Raw genomic sequence first — 12,322 nt, 5'->3', positions numbered from 1 at the left:
GCACGAACCCGCGTCCCCTGAATCGGCAGGCGGACTCTCAACCACTGCGCCACCAGGGAAGCCCTCTGGAGCCTTCTTGATGTGACCCCGGGGGGTCACTGCTCACTCCCCATGGCTCCATCCTGCTGAGGCCCCTCATTGCTTTAACACCGCAGAGTTGGATCCCTCACTGTGCCAGCAGCAGCTCCACTGCTCCTCTCCAGGGCACCCTATTCTACACCTGGGACCTCAAGTGTTCCCAGTGGCCAACACCATGCTCTCTTCAAGCAGCCTCACATTTTGAGGACTAGACTCCCACTCCCCAGCAGCCCTCCTGTGCCCGCCCCAAAGCCTCACTGCAGGTGCATGCACTGTCTCTCTCAGACCTTGGGGCCCGTGCTTCATGCCCTCGTGCAGACTCCCCTCAGCTCACTGCCCTCCACGCCCTTCCTGCTGGCCTTACCCAGCCTCACCCCTAGACTGGCTCTGGCTCTTTCGGTTCGGGATGTCACAGAAGACTGTCTGCACTTGCCGCCCACACGTGTGCACGCCTGAGACAGCCTGGCTCCGGCCCGTCTCCCACCTCCTCCAGGGCTTTACGGGCCAAGCACCTGGATGTGTGAGAATGAGCTTGTGGGTTGAACGGAAGCTCCGTGGGGCTCCCAGCTTCCACATTGATTCTCTGCTGCTTCCTGGGTCTCAGGGCTGCCATAGCCTGGTTCTCCAGTTTTTCTCACAATAAACGCCATGTGGAAGACCGGTAGGTCTGCTGCCTCAGGGAGGATCTTGTAGAGGTGGGTTCTGGGCAGCCTGCACTCCCTCCCACTGCCCTGTTCTCCCTTAGCTCCCGGGACCTAGGGGAGCTGTCAGTCCTTGGAGCCTGGGTGCACTGGATCAAAGCCTGTGACCCCAAACCCAGAAATCTGATCCCCTAATGTCTTCCCAAGGGTGTGGGTTTGGAAGTAAGAGGTGGGGAACGAGTGACTTGAGATTTCTCCATGGTTGGCCAGTGTTTGAAACACGCAGTGACCACTGGTCTACATGAAATGCTTAGGATATGGAAGCAAATAAAGACCAGTCCCCACCCTCAAGCAGGCCCCACAGCGTTGAGGGGAAAACAACTGTGCCCATCCCAGGGCACCCAGCCTGCAGGGCTTGGGGACCCGGGCCCTGCAGCTACTTGCTGTATTCTTCTAAGATGAGAGCTTCCTGAGGTGTTCCTTCAGCCGTAGTAGATGGAAAGGATACCTTACTTCTTCTGTTCCATGCCCAGCTATTCTACTCCCTTCCCCCCTCTATTTTTCTTCATAGAAAAACAGAATGTTGGAGCATTCACCACCGTCCATTTATCTGCTCACCATCTTTCTCCCATGCTAGAATGTATGCTCTATGAGGGCAGGGATTTTGTTTCATTCATGGCTCTGTCCCCAGCATCTAGAACCATACTCACAATAGGTACTAATTATATATGTTTGTGATTACATGAACCCATGAATCAACGATACTAGTTCTCTGTTAAGGCAAGAGAGTGCTCTTTGGGAAAAAATGATGCCACAACGTTCCATGGGTTATCACACATAAATCTCTCTGTAATACGAGTTGCCCCACCCCCCACCCCCTCTTCTTTTTTACAAATGAGAAATCAGGCCAGTGAGGTGGAGGCAGGATTATTACCCAGGCTGTCCCTCTCCAAAGGAGATATGCTCTTTCTACAGTTCTTGCTGCTCTGACAAGGGTGGCAGGGAAGAGAGCTGGCTTTGCTGTGCCCCTGCTGTGTTCTGAGCAGGACACGGGTTACTCTGTAAACTTGGTTCTACCTAATCCCCTAATACTCCTTCAGAGATTGGTATTTTTATCCCCATTTTTCCCACAAGCACAGTCTGAGAGTTTAGTTTGCTCAGAGTAATCCAGTATACAAGGGGGGAGCTGGACCCACCTCCTGTCCTGTCTAATCCAAATATTCCTATCATAACAGCCCTCGCTCCGTGAGCCAGAGAACTCACGTGAGGATTCTGACATGGTCAGTGTGTGTACCCCTCCTATGTATTCTTTTTTTTTTTTTTTTTTTTTTTTTTTTTTTTTTTTTTTTTTTTTTTTTTTTTTTTTTTTTTTTTTTTTTCTTGCGTTATGCGGGCCTCTCACTGTTGTGGCCTCTCCCATTTGCAGAGCACAGGCTCCGGACGCGCAGGCTCAGCGGCCACGGCTCACGGGCCCAGCCGCTCCGCGGCATGTGGGATCTTCCCGAAACGGGGCACGAACCCGCGTCTCCTGCATCGGCAGGCGGACTCTCAAGCACTGCGCCACCAGGGAAGCCCTCTCCTATGTATTCTTGATCTGGGTAAATACCATGGGGTGATTTTTGGGTCCCTCCGATCCTACCATGAGATGGTCCTGAGCTAAAACTTCATTTGCCTGTTGACTCCCTAAGCTCCTACACTGGCTGCTGAACAAGATTTTGAATTAACATCAATTCAGAGCCAGAGTCCAGTAACCCCTGCCATAGCCCAATCAACCTCAGACCACTTATACTCTGACAAAGTCAGGGTTATAGATCCATTACAGTGAGGGTGACAAACACACGAACGGCAAGTGTCTCACCAAAGAAAGGAAAACAGAGTTGTTACAGGACTTGGGGAGGGGTGGAGTTTAGGTGAAATCTAAGTGGAGCAGTGTCTTGTTAGGCAGGCAAGGCAGGGCTGAGTCATCATGGGTCATCCTCAAGTCTGGACTGTGAAATGGACCTAAGCTCCTGTTTCCTTGGAAACCACAAAATTTAGATGTGGAACGTGGTGTCCAAAACTCCTTATCTGATTCCAGCTTTAAATCAAGGCTGCTCCTCTGCGTCAGTGACTTAGATCCACCAAGAGTGGGGTGTTTCATTCTTGATGTCGTTTCCAACACTTGCTGATGTTACAGAATAAAGTTTCTCCACGAGCAAGAAAGCAGAGGTAGAATGTTACATTTTGCAGCTGCACATTTCTTTGGGAGAAATAGTTTCCTATTAACTCTGAAGCTGGTTTTTTTAATCTGTGTCTGCTATTCTAGCCTGATGAACAGTTTACCAGATTTTTTCTTTCTGAGTCCGAGCTAATTTTTACTTTCACATCCTTGAAAAGTGTGGGTATTTCCTGTCCTCTAATGTACAGTTACCCCATCAAATGGCCACATTCCCTTTGGGGGAGAGAATAAAACATAGTATAAATTTTGGGGAGAGTATCAGGGTCTTTCCCCAAGGGAAAGCTTGCCTCCTCTTCTTTCATGAGGTTCAGGTGTCTTTTCACCAGATTTAATGTTTTTTTCACTAGTATTGATAAAACCTTTAGTAGGCTGCCTACTTATTTCAGTCACCATCACCATTATCCAGGGCCAAAACATGTGGTCAAATTCTATTACTACTCTGGCCCTGGGCCTGTTACAGTGACATGACTGCCCTATCTTTGAAAGGGTTACATGCTACTGTCTGCTATTTGACCACCCGCACTGAGCATGGAAACCATTTTCATGACAGCCCCTCTTACCATCATTCCCAGCCTATAGAAAATAGCCACTGTAGTCTTTCACGGATGCTGGCACCGCCCTCACCAACGCATTTCTCAAAGCCTGGGTAAAAGAAGTGTCTCTAGACTCTCCTGGAGGACACAGGCAGGGGCGGGTGGGCAGGTCCCACAGCATCCACTCCAGCATTCCCATCGCCCGAGCCTCTGACTGTCCTGCACTGTGAATTCAGGCAGATCTGACATACCAGCCTCATCAATGCAGGCCACACCACATACAGACTTCCATCAGCCAGTCACTGCTGAGATAGCTCCCTGAATTAGCCATCTGCCATGTAACAAATTCAGTACATTCTCTCCTCTAGTCTAACAGCCCTAGAATCTATTCCCATTTACATTACCCAGGTTTCTGTTGATAGTAAACTGACAAAGTCTTGCCATCCTTTGCTATGAGGCATTCCCTCTCAGGTCAAACTGCACTCATCCCCTGGGTACGCTGGGGTTCAGTTGCTAGAAGCAATCAAAATTGGTGTGTATTTAGGAAATACCACTTGTCACCACTGCAAGGTGACAGCTCAAGAATACCAATGTCACCACTGCAAGGTGACAGCTCAAGAATACCAATGTCACCACTGCAAGGTGACAGCTCAAGAATGTTGAGGTGGGTAGCTGAGGGTAATTCATTCTGATAAAGTTTTCCATTGTATGTATGAATAAAACCTTTTGTCTTCTCTCCACCTACATTAGACTGTTGTCAGGTATTGCTATTACAAACACGGCTGCTATGAACATTTTGGGACACATCTCCTGGTTTTCATGCAAGTCTCTGCTGTGTGTATGTGTAGGAGTGGAATTGGGTTGTGGGCTATTTGCATCTTTGTTAACAGTGCCGGAGTATTTCCCAGTGTGTTGTTCCAACTTCATTCCTATCAACAGTGTGTGAGAGCAACTGTTGCTGTACATTTTTTGCAACACTTGTCGTCATCAAACTTTTAATTTTTGCTAATCTGGTGAGTGTAATACGGCATCTCATAGTGGTATCATTTTGCAGTCCTGTGATTACTAACGAGCTTTGCCCATCTTTTCATACAGGTTGGTTGTGGGAATACCTCGAGCAGTGGAGAAGCTTTAGCAGGTTTTGTAGCAGAGGCTGGTGGCGGAGGCAGGAAATCCTGGAGGCTGGACACAGGGGTGGATGCTAGACCACGTGGTGCAGCCCCCATGCTAGGGACAGGGCATCTGCCAGCACTTCTGCCCACTGCTGAAGGAACGTCTCCAGGAGTCAGGCCTGGAATACAACTGCTTCCACGAGCAAGAAAGCAGAGGTAGAATGTTACATTTTGCAGCTGCACATTTCTTTGGGAGAAATAGTTTCCTATTAACTCTGAAGCTGGTTTTTTTAATCTGTGTCTGCTATTCTAGCCTGATGAACAGTTTACCAGATTTTTTCTTTCTGAGTCCGAGCTAATTTTTACTTTCACATCCTTGAAAAGTGTGGGTATTTCCTGTCCTCTAATGTACAGTTACCCCATCAAATGGCCACATTCCCTTTGGGGGAGAGAATAAAACATAGTATAAATTTTGGGGAGAGTATCAGGGTCTTTCCCCAAGGGAAAGCTTGCCTCCTCTTCTTTCATGAGGTTCAGGTGTCTTTTCACCAGATTTAATGTTTTTTTCACTAGTATTGATAAAACCTTTAGTAGGCTGCCTACTTATTTCAGTCACCATCACCATTATCCAGGGCCAAAACATGTGGTCAAATTCTATTACTACTCTGGCCCTGGGCCTGTTACAGTGACATGACTGCCCTATCTTTGAAAGGGTTACATGCTACTGTCTGCTATTTGACCACCCGCACTGAGCATGGAAACCATTTTCATGACAGCCCCTTTTCCCACCATCCCCAGCCTATAGAAAATAGCCACTGTAGTCTTTCACGGATGCTGGCACCGCCCTCACCAACGCATTTCTCAAAGCCTGGGTAAAAGAAGTGTCTCTAGACTCTCCTGGAGGACACAGGCAGGGGCGGGTGGGCAGGTCCCACAGCATCCACTCCAGCATTCCCATCGCCCGAGCCTCTGACTGTCCTGCACTGTGAATTCAGGCAGATCTGACATACCAGCCTCATCAATGCAGGCCACACCACATACAGACTTCCATCAGCCAGTCACTGCTGAGATAGCTCCCTGAATTAGCCATCTGCCATGTAACAAATTCAGTACATTCTCTCCTCTAGTCTAACAGCCCTAGAATCTATTCCCATTTACATTACCCAGGTTTCTGTTGATAGTAAACTGACAAAGTCTTGCCATCCTTTGCTATGAGGCATTCCCTCTCAGGTCAAACTGCACTCATCCCCTGGGTACGCTGGGGTTCAGTTGCTAGAAGCAATCAAAATTGGTGTGTATTTAGGAAATACCACTTGTCACCACTGCAAGGTGACAGCTCAAGAATACCAATGTCACCACTGCAAGGTGACAGCTCAAGAATACCAATGTCACCACTGCAAGGTGACAGCTCAAGAATACCAATGTCACCACTGCAAGGTGACAGCTCAAGAATACCAATGTCACCACTGCAAGGTGACAGCTCAAGAATGTTGAGGTGGGTAGCTGAGGGTAATTCATTCTGATAAAGTTTTCCATTGTATGTATGAATAAAACCTTTTGTCTTCTCTCCACCTACATTAGACTGTTGTCAGGTATTGCTATTACAAACACGGCTGCTATGAACATTTTGGGACACATCTCCTGGTTTTCATGCAAGTCTCTGCTGTGTGTATGTGTAGGAGTGGAATTGGGTTGTGGGCTATTTGCATCTTTGTTAACAGTGCCGGAGTATTTCCCAGTGTGTTGTTCCAACTTCATTCCTATCAACAGTGTGTGAGAGCAACTGTTGCTGTACATTTTTTGCAACACTTGTCGTCATCAAACTTTTAATTTTTGCTAATCTGGTGAGTGTAATACGGCATCTCATAGTGGTATCATTTTGCAGTCCTGTGATTACTAACGAGCTTTGCCCATCTTTTCATACAGGTTGGTTGTGGGAATACCTCGAGCAGTGGAGAAGCTTTAGCAGGTTTTGTAGCAGAGGCTGGTGGCGGAGGCAGGAAATCCTGGAGGCTGGACACAGGGGTGGATGCTAGACCACGTGGTGCAGCCCCCATGCTAGGGACAGGGCATCTGCCAGCACTTCTGCCCACTGCTGAAGGAACGTCTCCAGGAGTCAGGCCTGGAATACAACTGCTCTCACAGACTCAGGAGCACCTGAGGCGCACCCCCTACCCCAAGCCCACATTTTAGGGACTTGGAACCTCAGTCCAGATGCCCTTGTGTCAGCATCTTTGTGCACCATCCCAGACCCACCCCCCTCCCCCCACCCCCTGCGCTCACCCTAACCCTCTGTCCAGACCAGGCCACACTTGGCACGATGCTCCAACACCTGGAGACGTGGCCAAGCCCAAAGCCGATGCTGCTAGGACTATCTGAGTCCCCAGAGCAGGTTGCTAAGGTCGGGCCAGGCCAATTCTGGTGCCTGTTTCTCCCATAGAGCCTGGTGCTGGTTGGGGGCTCATAAGTTCTGCTAAGAGCAGTAGGTTCCTTTCCAGCCCCTTTCCCATTCACAAGGCCCTCCTGTCCTCCAGCTATCCCTTCCTAGGTCGCTACCTACATGGCCTTCTAATGCCCCCACGCCCTATTCAAGGATCTGCTCTTGTCCACTCAAAAAATACAGTAGCCCCAGCAGCCATCCTGCCCCTCTGGACACAGCCAACTGGTCAGGTGTTGACATCCAACCCAGGTGGGCCAGAGTCCATTCCCCAAACTCTGCACCCATGGCCATATTCATTGGAGTCCCACAGGTTTACGGGTACGTGAATGGACACCAGGCCAGAGACTGGACAGCATCCTCTCCTTAGAATATGAATTAAAATACTAAGTTCCCAGCCTTATTCTGGCAGGTCTCTTGGAAGAAGCAGATATGAACCCAGTAACTGTGGTGGCAGCCAGTTTTTCAGCCCAGTGCACTACTAAACTGAGGAGGCAGGTCTGCAGGGAAACCAGGATACACTCCAGGGGTGGGAAATCCAGAAACCTTTCCAGTTCCTGACTGCAGCTGTTTCCTCACCTGGGGCCCCATAAGACGCCCCTGGATCCTGACAGATGGTGCTCCCTTCTTTGCTCAGTTTATCTTAAGTAGGTGTCTGTTACTTACAACTAGGAGCCCTAGTGCCCACAACTAACCCCTCCAACTTCCATCCTGCAGTGTTCTTCTGGTCCCATCTTCAGATACACAGAAGATGCTGCACATATGCAGCGTTAAAATGAAAAAAATCCCAGTGCAGTCCCACTGCCTGGAAACTCAGGTCCTCAGACTCAAGGCAGCAGCTTGAGTCACTTGCCACCCACTCTTGCATGAACATAAGCGATAATGGAATTCACCCGCTACCTTTCAACGCTTGTGAATAAACGCATGAAACTCAAGTAAAACCTAGAATTGGTGGGGAAAGAAGAAATGTCAACTACACATGATAAACCAGTAGGATTGGCAGGGGAACACACAACACATTAACAGGGACTTATGGGCAGACCATCATTTACAGCAGAAAGAGCAGATCTTGGTCCCCTTATGATTCACATCTTCAGTTGTGGTTCAAGAGCTAGTGGTGGAGATCAAGGACATGCGTCATCCTCAGGAGTCCACCACACCAAGGCATCAGTGGAAATACCGTAATACAGGCAGACACAGGAAAAGTGAAGGGCTCCTGTGACCCCTCAGCACCTGCCCTCACTGTCTGGGGCGTCCTTTCTCCTGACAGCAAAGGCCGCCCGAAGCCTCTGGGAATTTTACCTAATAATCCCATGTTCTGGCAATAGGCAGACACCAGAACTAACAAAACAACTCTGGATTTACAAATACGACACTCCTGACACACAGGGAACAGGTCCTGGCTGGGCCCCATGACCCACACCCTCATGGTGACGGCTGTCTGCCAGGAAGGCTGAGTCCTTGGGCAGCTCCTGCCGCACAAGCTTGAAGCTAGGGGCCCTTCTCAACACCCCCACACCAACCCCACCTGCTGCCAATGTCTGGCCCCCAAGTCCAGTTAGGCTACAAAAGTGTTTCATGGGGAGCAGAGACCATCCAAACTGCAACCAGCTCTACTAGTTCAATGAGTAGTAAACAATGTCTTCCTCCAAGTACTAACTGCCCTGAGCTCCTTTCAGTCATAATCCCACACAGCCTGTGGCAAGAACTACCAATACATGGAGATCTAAGGCAGGAGACTTCACCCACCTGCTGTGCAGCAGGTAGGTGAGAGAGAACACCTGTCACCTCACCAGAACAGCGGCTCCAGGGGGACCTGAAAATATCCTTATTCTTCCCTGTGTGAGGGTATTGAGCCCGACCAAGTAGAGCAGCAGGAATAGGGGCGTCTTTGGGATGAGTGCTAGACAGATGGTACGATGTCTGCTGACCAGAGCTCAACCTCCTGCATGTCAAAACTGTCCTGGCCGCTGTCCATCTCCCTGTTTCTAGTACCTTTCAGGTGATGAAAGCCCGGGCCACAGGGGGTATTTTGGAAAGTTGTACATCTGCTGGCACTGTCACAAAACTCCTTTAGAAACAGCTTCTTTGCATCAACTGGGGAAACCGAAATGCCCTTCTCAACCGCAGGTAATTGGCTGGGTTTAGACGCCAGGCGGCACCAGGTGGATGGGCGCCCTGTGCTCCTCACCATGCAGCACAGAGAGGCTTCGAACCGTCAGGAGACAGTCTGGCTCCAACCAATACTAATGCCATCGCCCAGCTAGGTGAGACTGGCTAACAGGGATATTTATGGCTGAAATGGACAACATTAGCTATGTAAATAAAATTCAGTACAATTTGGGTAAAACATTTAACTGAAAACTAAAACATAATCCAAACTCACTGCAGGAATTACTCATAAAGACGTTTTAGCCACACAACCTAAAACAGAGAATTAGAATAAAAGCTGAGGTTCTCAATTAAGTTAACTGTCCACCGTATGTAAAGATGAATGTATAAAGAAAAAAACCCCACATACTTCCTCCCGATTTGGCATTCTAATTGTATGGCCGCGAGGAAGACACTGCCACAGCCTCCGAGTCCTTGTGTCTCTTGCAAGGACGCCAAGGAGATCCTTGGAGCAAGAACAGGGATTTCTTTTCCTTCCTCCCAGAAGTCCTTTCTCTACAGCAGAAGGTGTAACTGGATAAAAAGCTCCAAGGCCCCATCTCAGACTGAAGCCAGGAGAGCCACGGGAGGAGCTTCTGACAGCTCAGGAGATGAAGGCGTCCAGTCACCTCAGGAAAAGACAGACATGCCCTCTCTTTTTGGAACACGACGATCGGGCAATGATTAGTAAAGTCACAAGCCAGAGGCTCCCAGCTTTGGACCATCTTCCCATTTTCCTTCATTGATGACACATCTACAAGACCTATCCACCAAACCACATTAGGTGAAACATACAACTCCAATGGGCCAGAATTAGATGGGTCAGCCTCAGGACTGCAAGCTCCCTGCCTGGGGTGCCGGGGGTGCAGTGGGTGTGGGCCTGGGGCAGGCGCCCAGTGGGGGATCCACGACTGTGGGCGGCAGAGCCATGTGGTACCAGAGCCGCCCCCGAGCAGCCTCTCTGTGCCTCAGTCTCATTGTGAAACAGGGCTAATAAAAGTACCTACTTCACTGAGGTGATGTGAGGATTAAATGAGAAAACCCAGGAGAAGCATTCATCACAGTGCCTTGCACATACTAAGGTAAAAAGGTAAAGGTTTGTTGACTCAGTCAGAATTTTTGTTTAGCACATGATAACCATTATTATCACAGTGTATTAATTCCAGTTTTAAAAAATGTCAAAGCTATTTGTGGTGAAGTGTGCTTAGGAGAAGTATCATTAAGAGGCAGAATTTTCAATCAGTTCCTCAAAATTCTAAAACGAGTAAAGACCAATACTACTGCTATATAGACAAGAGCCTGGAAAATAAGGCCTGAGCCATAGGTCAAGTCAACATAAGGAAAAAAGGTCAGTTAACTTCTAAGAGAAAGTTTCTTTAATAAAGCAGGAAAATAGGAATAAACTTATTATTGAAAAGGATACTATAAAGGAATAGAATGTCCAGCTATTAAGCAATTCACTGCTCCTCTTTCACTCCATTCTTACCCTGCCTTATTCATAAAGTGCCATCCCACTACAGCTCGTGCCAGATCCTGTTAGCCCCTTCTCAAGGGTTCACACACGGTACCAGCTTCTCATCAGACTCTCAACAGCCACTTTCAATTGCCAGATTTGTTTCTAGAACTGTCTCTCACAGACTCCTTCTGCTGAATCTCTCATATTTATAACCCTTTTTCAGCCCATTTTGATGCTAATCTTTCCTCCACAAAAACAGAAGGAAGTGCCATAGAAACTTCTGGAGAATGTGGTTCTGAGGACACTGGAGTGAACCACACGTGATGAACCAGGGGCAGCCACTCTGAAGACTGTGCTCAGGAAATCAGCTCCCAGGATGTTTAGCATCACCTCAAGCATCAGGTGGGAGGACCACGGGCACTGAGACACCACTGACTAATACAGCTCCTGGGAGGGACAAGAGCATGTTTACAGCATGCAGACAGGGGTCCAAGGCTGACAGCCTGCACAATAACCTACCCATGAAAAGGTGCTTAATGCCATGTCCCTGTCTCACCTGGAGTCCTGTCCTCTGGCAGCAGGAGGACCTGCCCTCCTCACCAGAGTCTGCTCGGTACGAGGCCGCCCAGTGAAAGGGAACAGCTCCAACCACTCACCTCCTCTCCCTCAGAAGTGGATCTAGAATATACCAACAGAATCTGTAAGCTGTGTCCCAGGTCCCACGCCAGCCTGTGTCTACTTTATGCCTATTCCACCCCTCCAATTCACGGGGTTTTTTGTATTCAAATTACCCTGTAGGAAACCCCAGTTTACATGAGTCACCTGACTTCCTAGCACCATCTCAACAGTTTGAATCTACACACAAGCCTCACCTCATTTCTTAACAAACTCTACTTATACTCATATGACTTCTCACCTCTGTGGATTACCGGATGCTGAAAAGGGACAACCCCTTTGAAGTTAAAGGTATCATATCCCTCAAAATAGAACAAAAACATTTTGAAAAGGCCCTACAAACAAACAAATAAGAAAACCCCAACCCAGTTCCATCACATTCGAAAGTCCAAGGATCCCAGTTACTTTTCCTGAAGCTGAAATAGATGATGAAGAGGAAAGAAAAGAAAGACAGGGGCCAAATGAAACACCTAACTGTACACTAAGGTCTGGTGCTATAAAAACATGATTTGGAAAGTATATTTAAGTTGCATTCATTTAAAACACTCAAGCAGAGAGCCATCCTCTGGGTCTGAGGGAAGGCATGTTACCTTGGAACATTTACCACATAATTCAGCAGCCTGCCTTCAGTGAGCAGCACATTGGGAGATAGTTTAATTCCTTAAGAGCTGAATTTCCAAAAGGAAAGTCATAAAGTGAGCTTTCTTATCAGTAGAACTCTCCTGCTGTAAAACTGTGAAGAATGTATCAGACAGAGTGAGTCACTCTCCACTATTAACATTCTGGTGCTGCATGAACGCTGCCTGTGCACCAAAGAGCTCCCCACACCCGTCACGCCGATGGGTTTGCTCTCCACTGTGGAGTCTGTGAACTTTCTCATGACTAATAAGAGATATTCTCTGGTTGTAAGTTTTCCCACATCTACTACACACGTAAGGTCGCTCGCCACTGTGGATTCTCTGATGTCGAATGAGGTGAGAGCTTTGTCGGAAGGATTTTTTTTTTTTTTTTTTTTTTTTTG

At 48.1% G+C, this 12,322-nt stretch overlaps 1 protein-coding gene across 1 annotated transcript in view; it reads right to left on the bottom strand.

Moving 5' to 3' along the window:
• Positions 1-12,322, bottom strand: part of ZNF16 (zinc finger protein 16) — an 82,013-nt gene that overhangs the window by 55,846 nt on the left and 13,845 nt on the right. Inside the window, exon 10 of the mRNA XM_007464598.1 lies at positions 8,455-8,460. Coding sequence (XP_007464660.1) covers positions 8,455-8,460 — 6 coding nt within the window. The remainder of the gene's footprint in view (positions 1-8,454; positions 8,461-12,322) is intronic.

The sequence above is a fragment of the Lipotes vexillifer genome, unplaced genomic scaffold, assembly GCF_000442215.2.
Source record: "Lipotes vexillifer unplaced genomic scaffold, Lipotes_vexillifer_v1.1 scaffold394, whole genome shotgun sequence".
Classification (NCBI taxonomy): domain Eukaryota; kingdom Metazoa; phylum Chordata; class Mammalia; order Artiodactyla; family Lipotidae; genus Lipotes; species Lipotes vexillifer.
The sequence above is the reverse complement of the archived record's forward strand: the minus strand, read 5'-3'. Positions and strand labels throughout refer to the sequence as shown.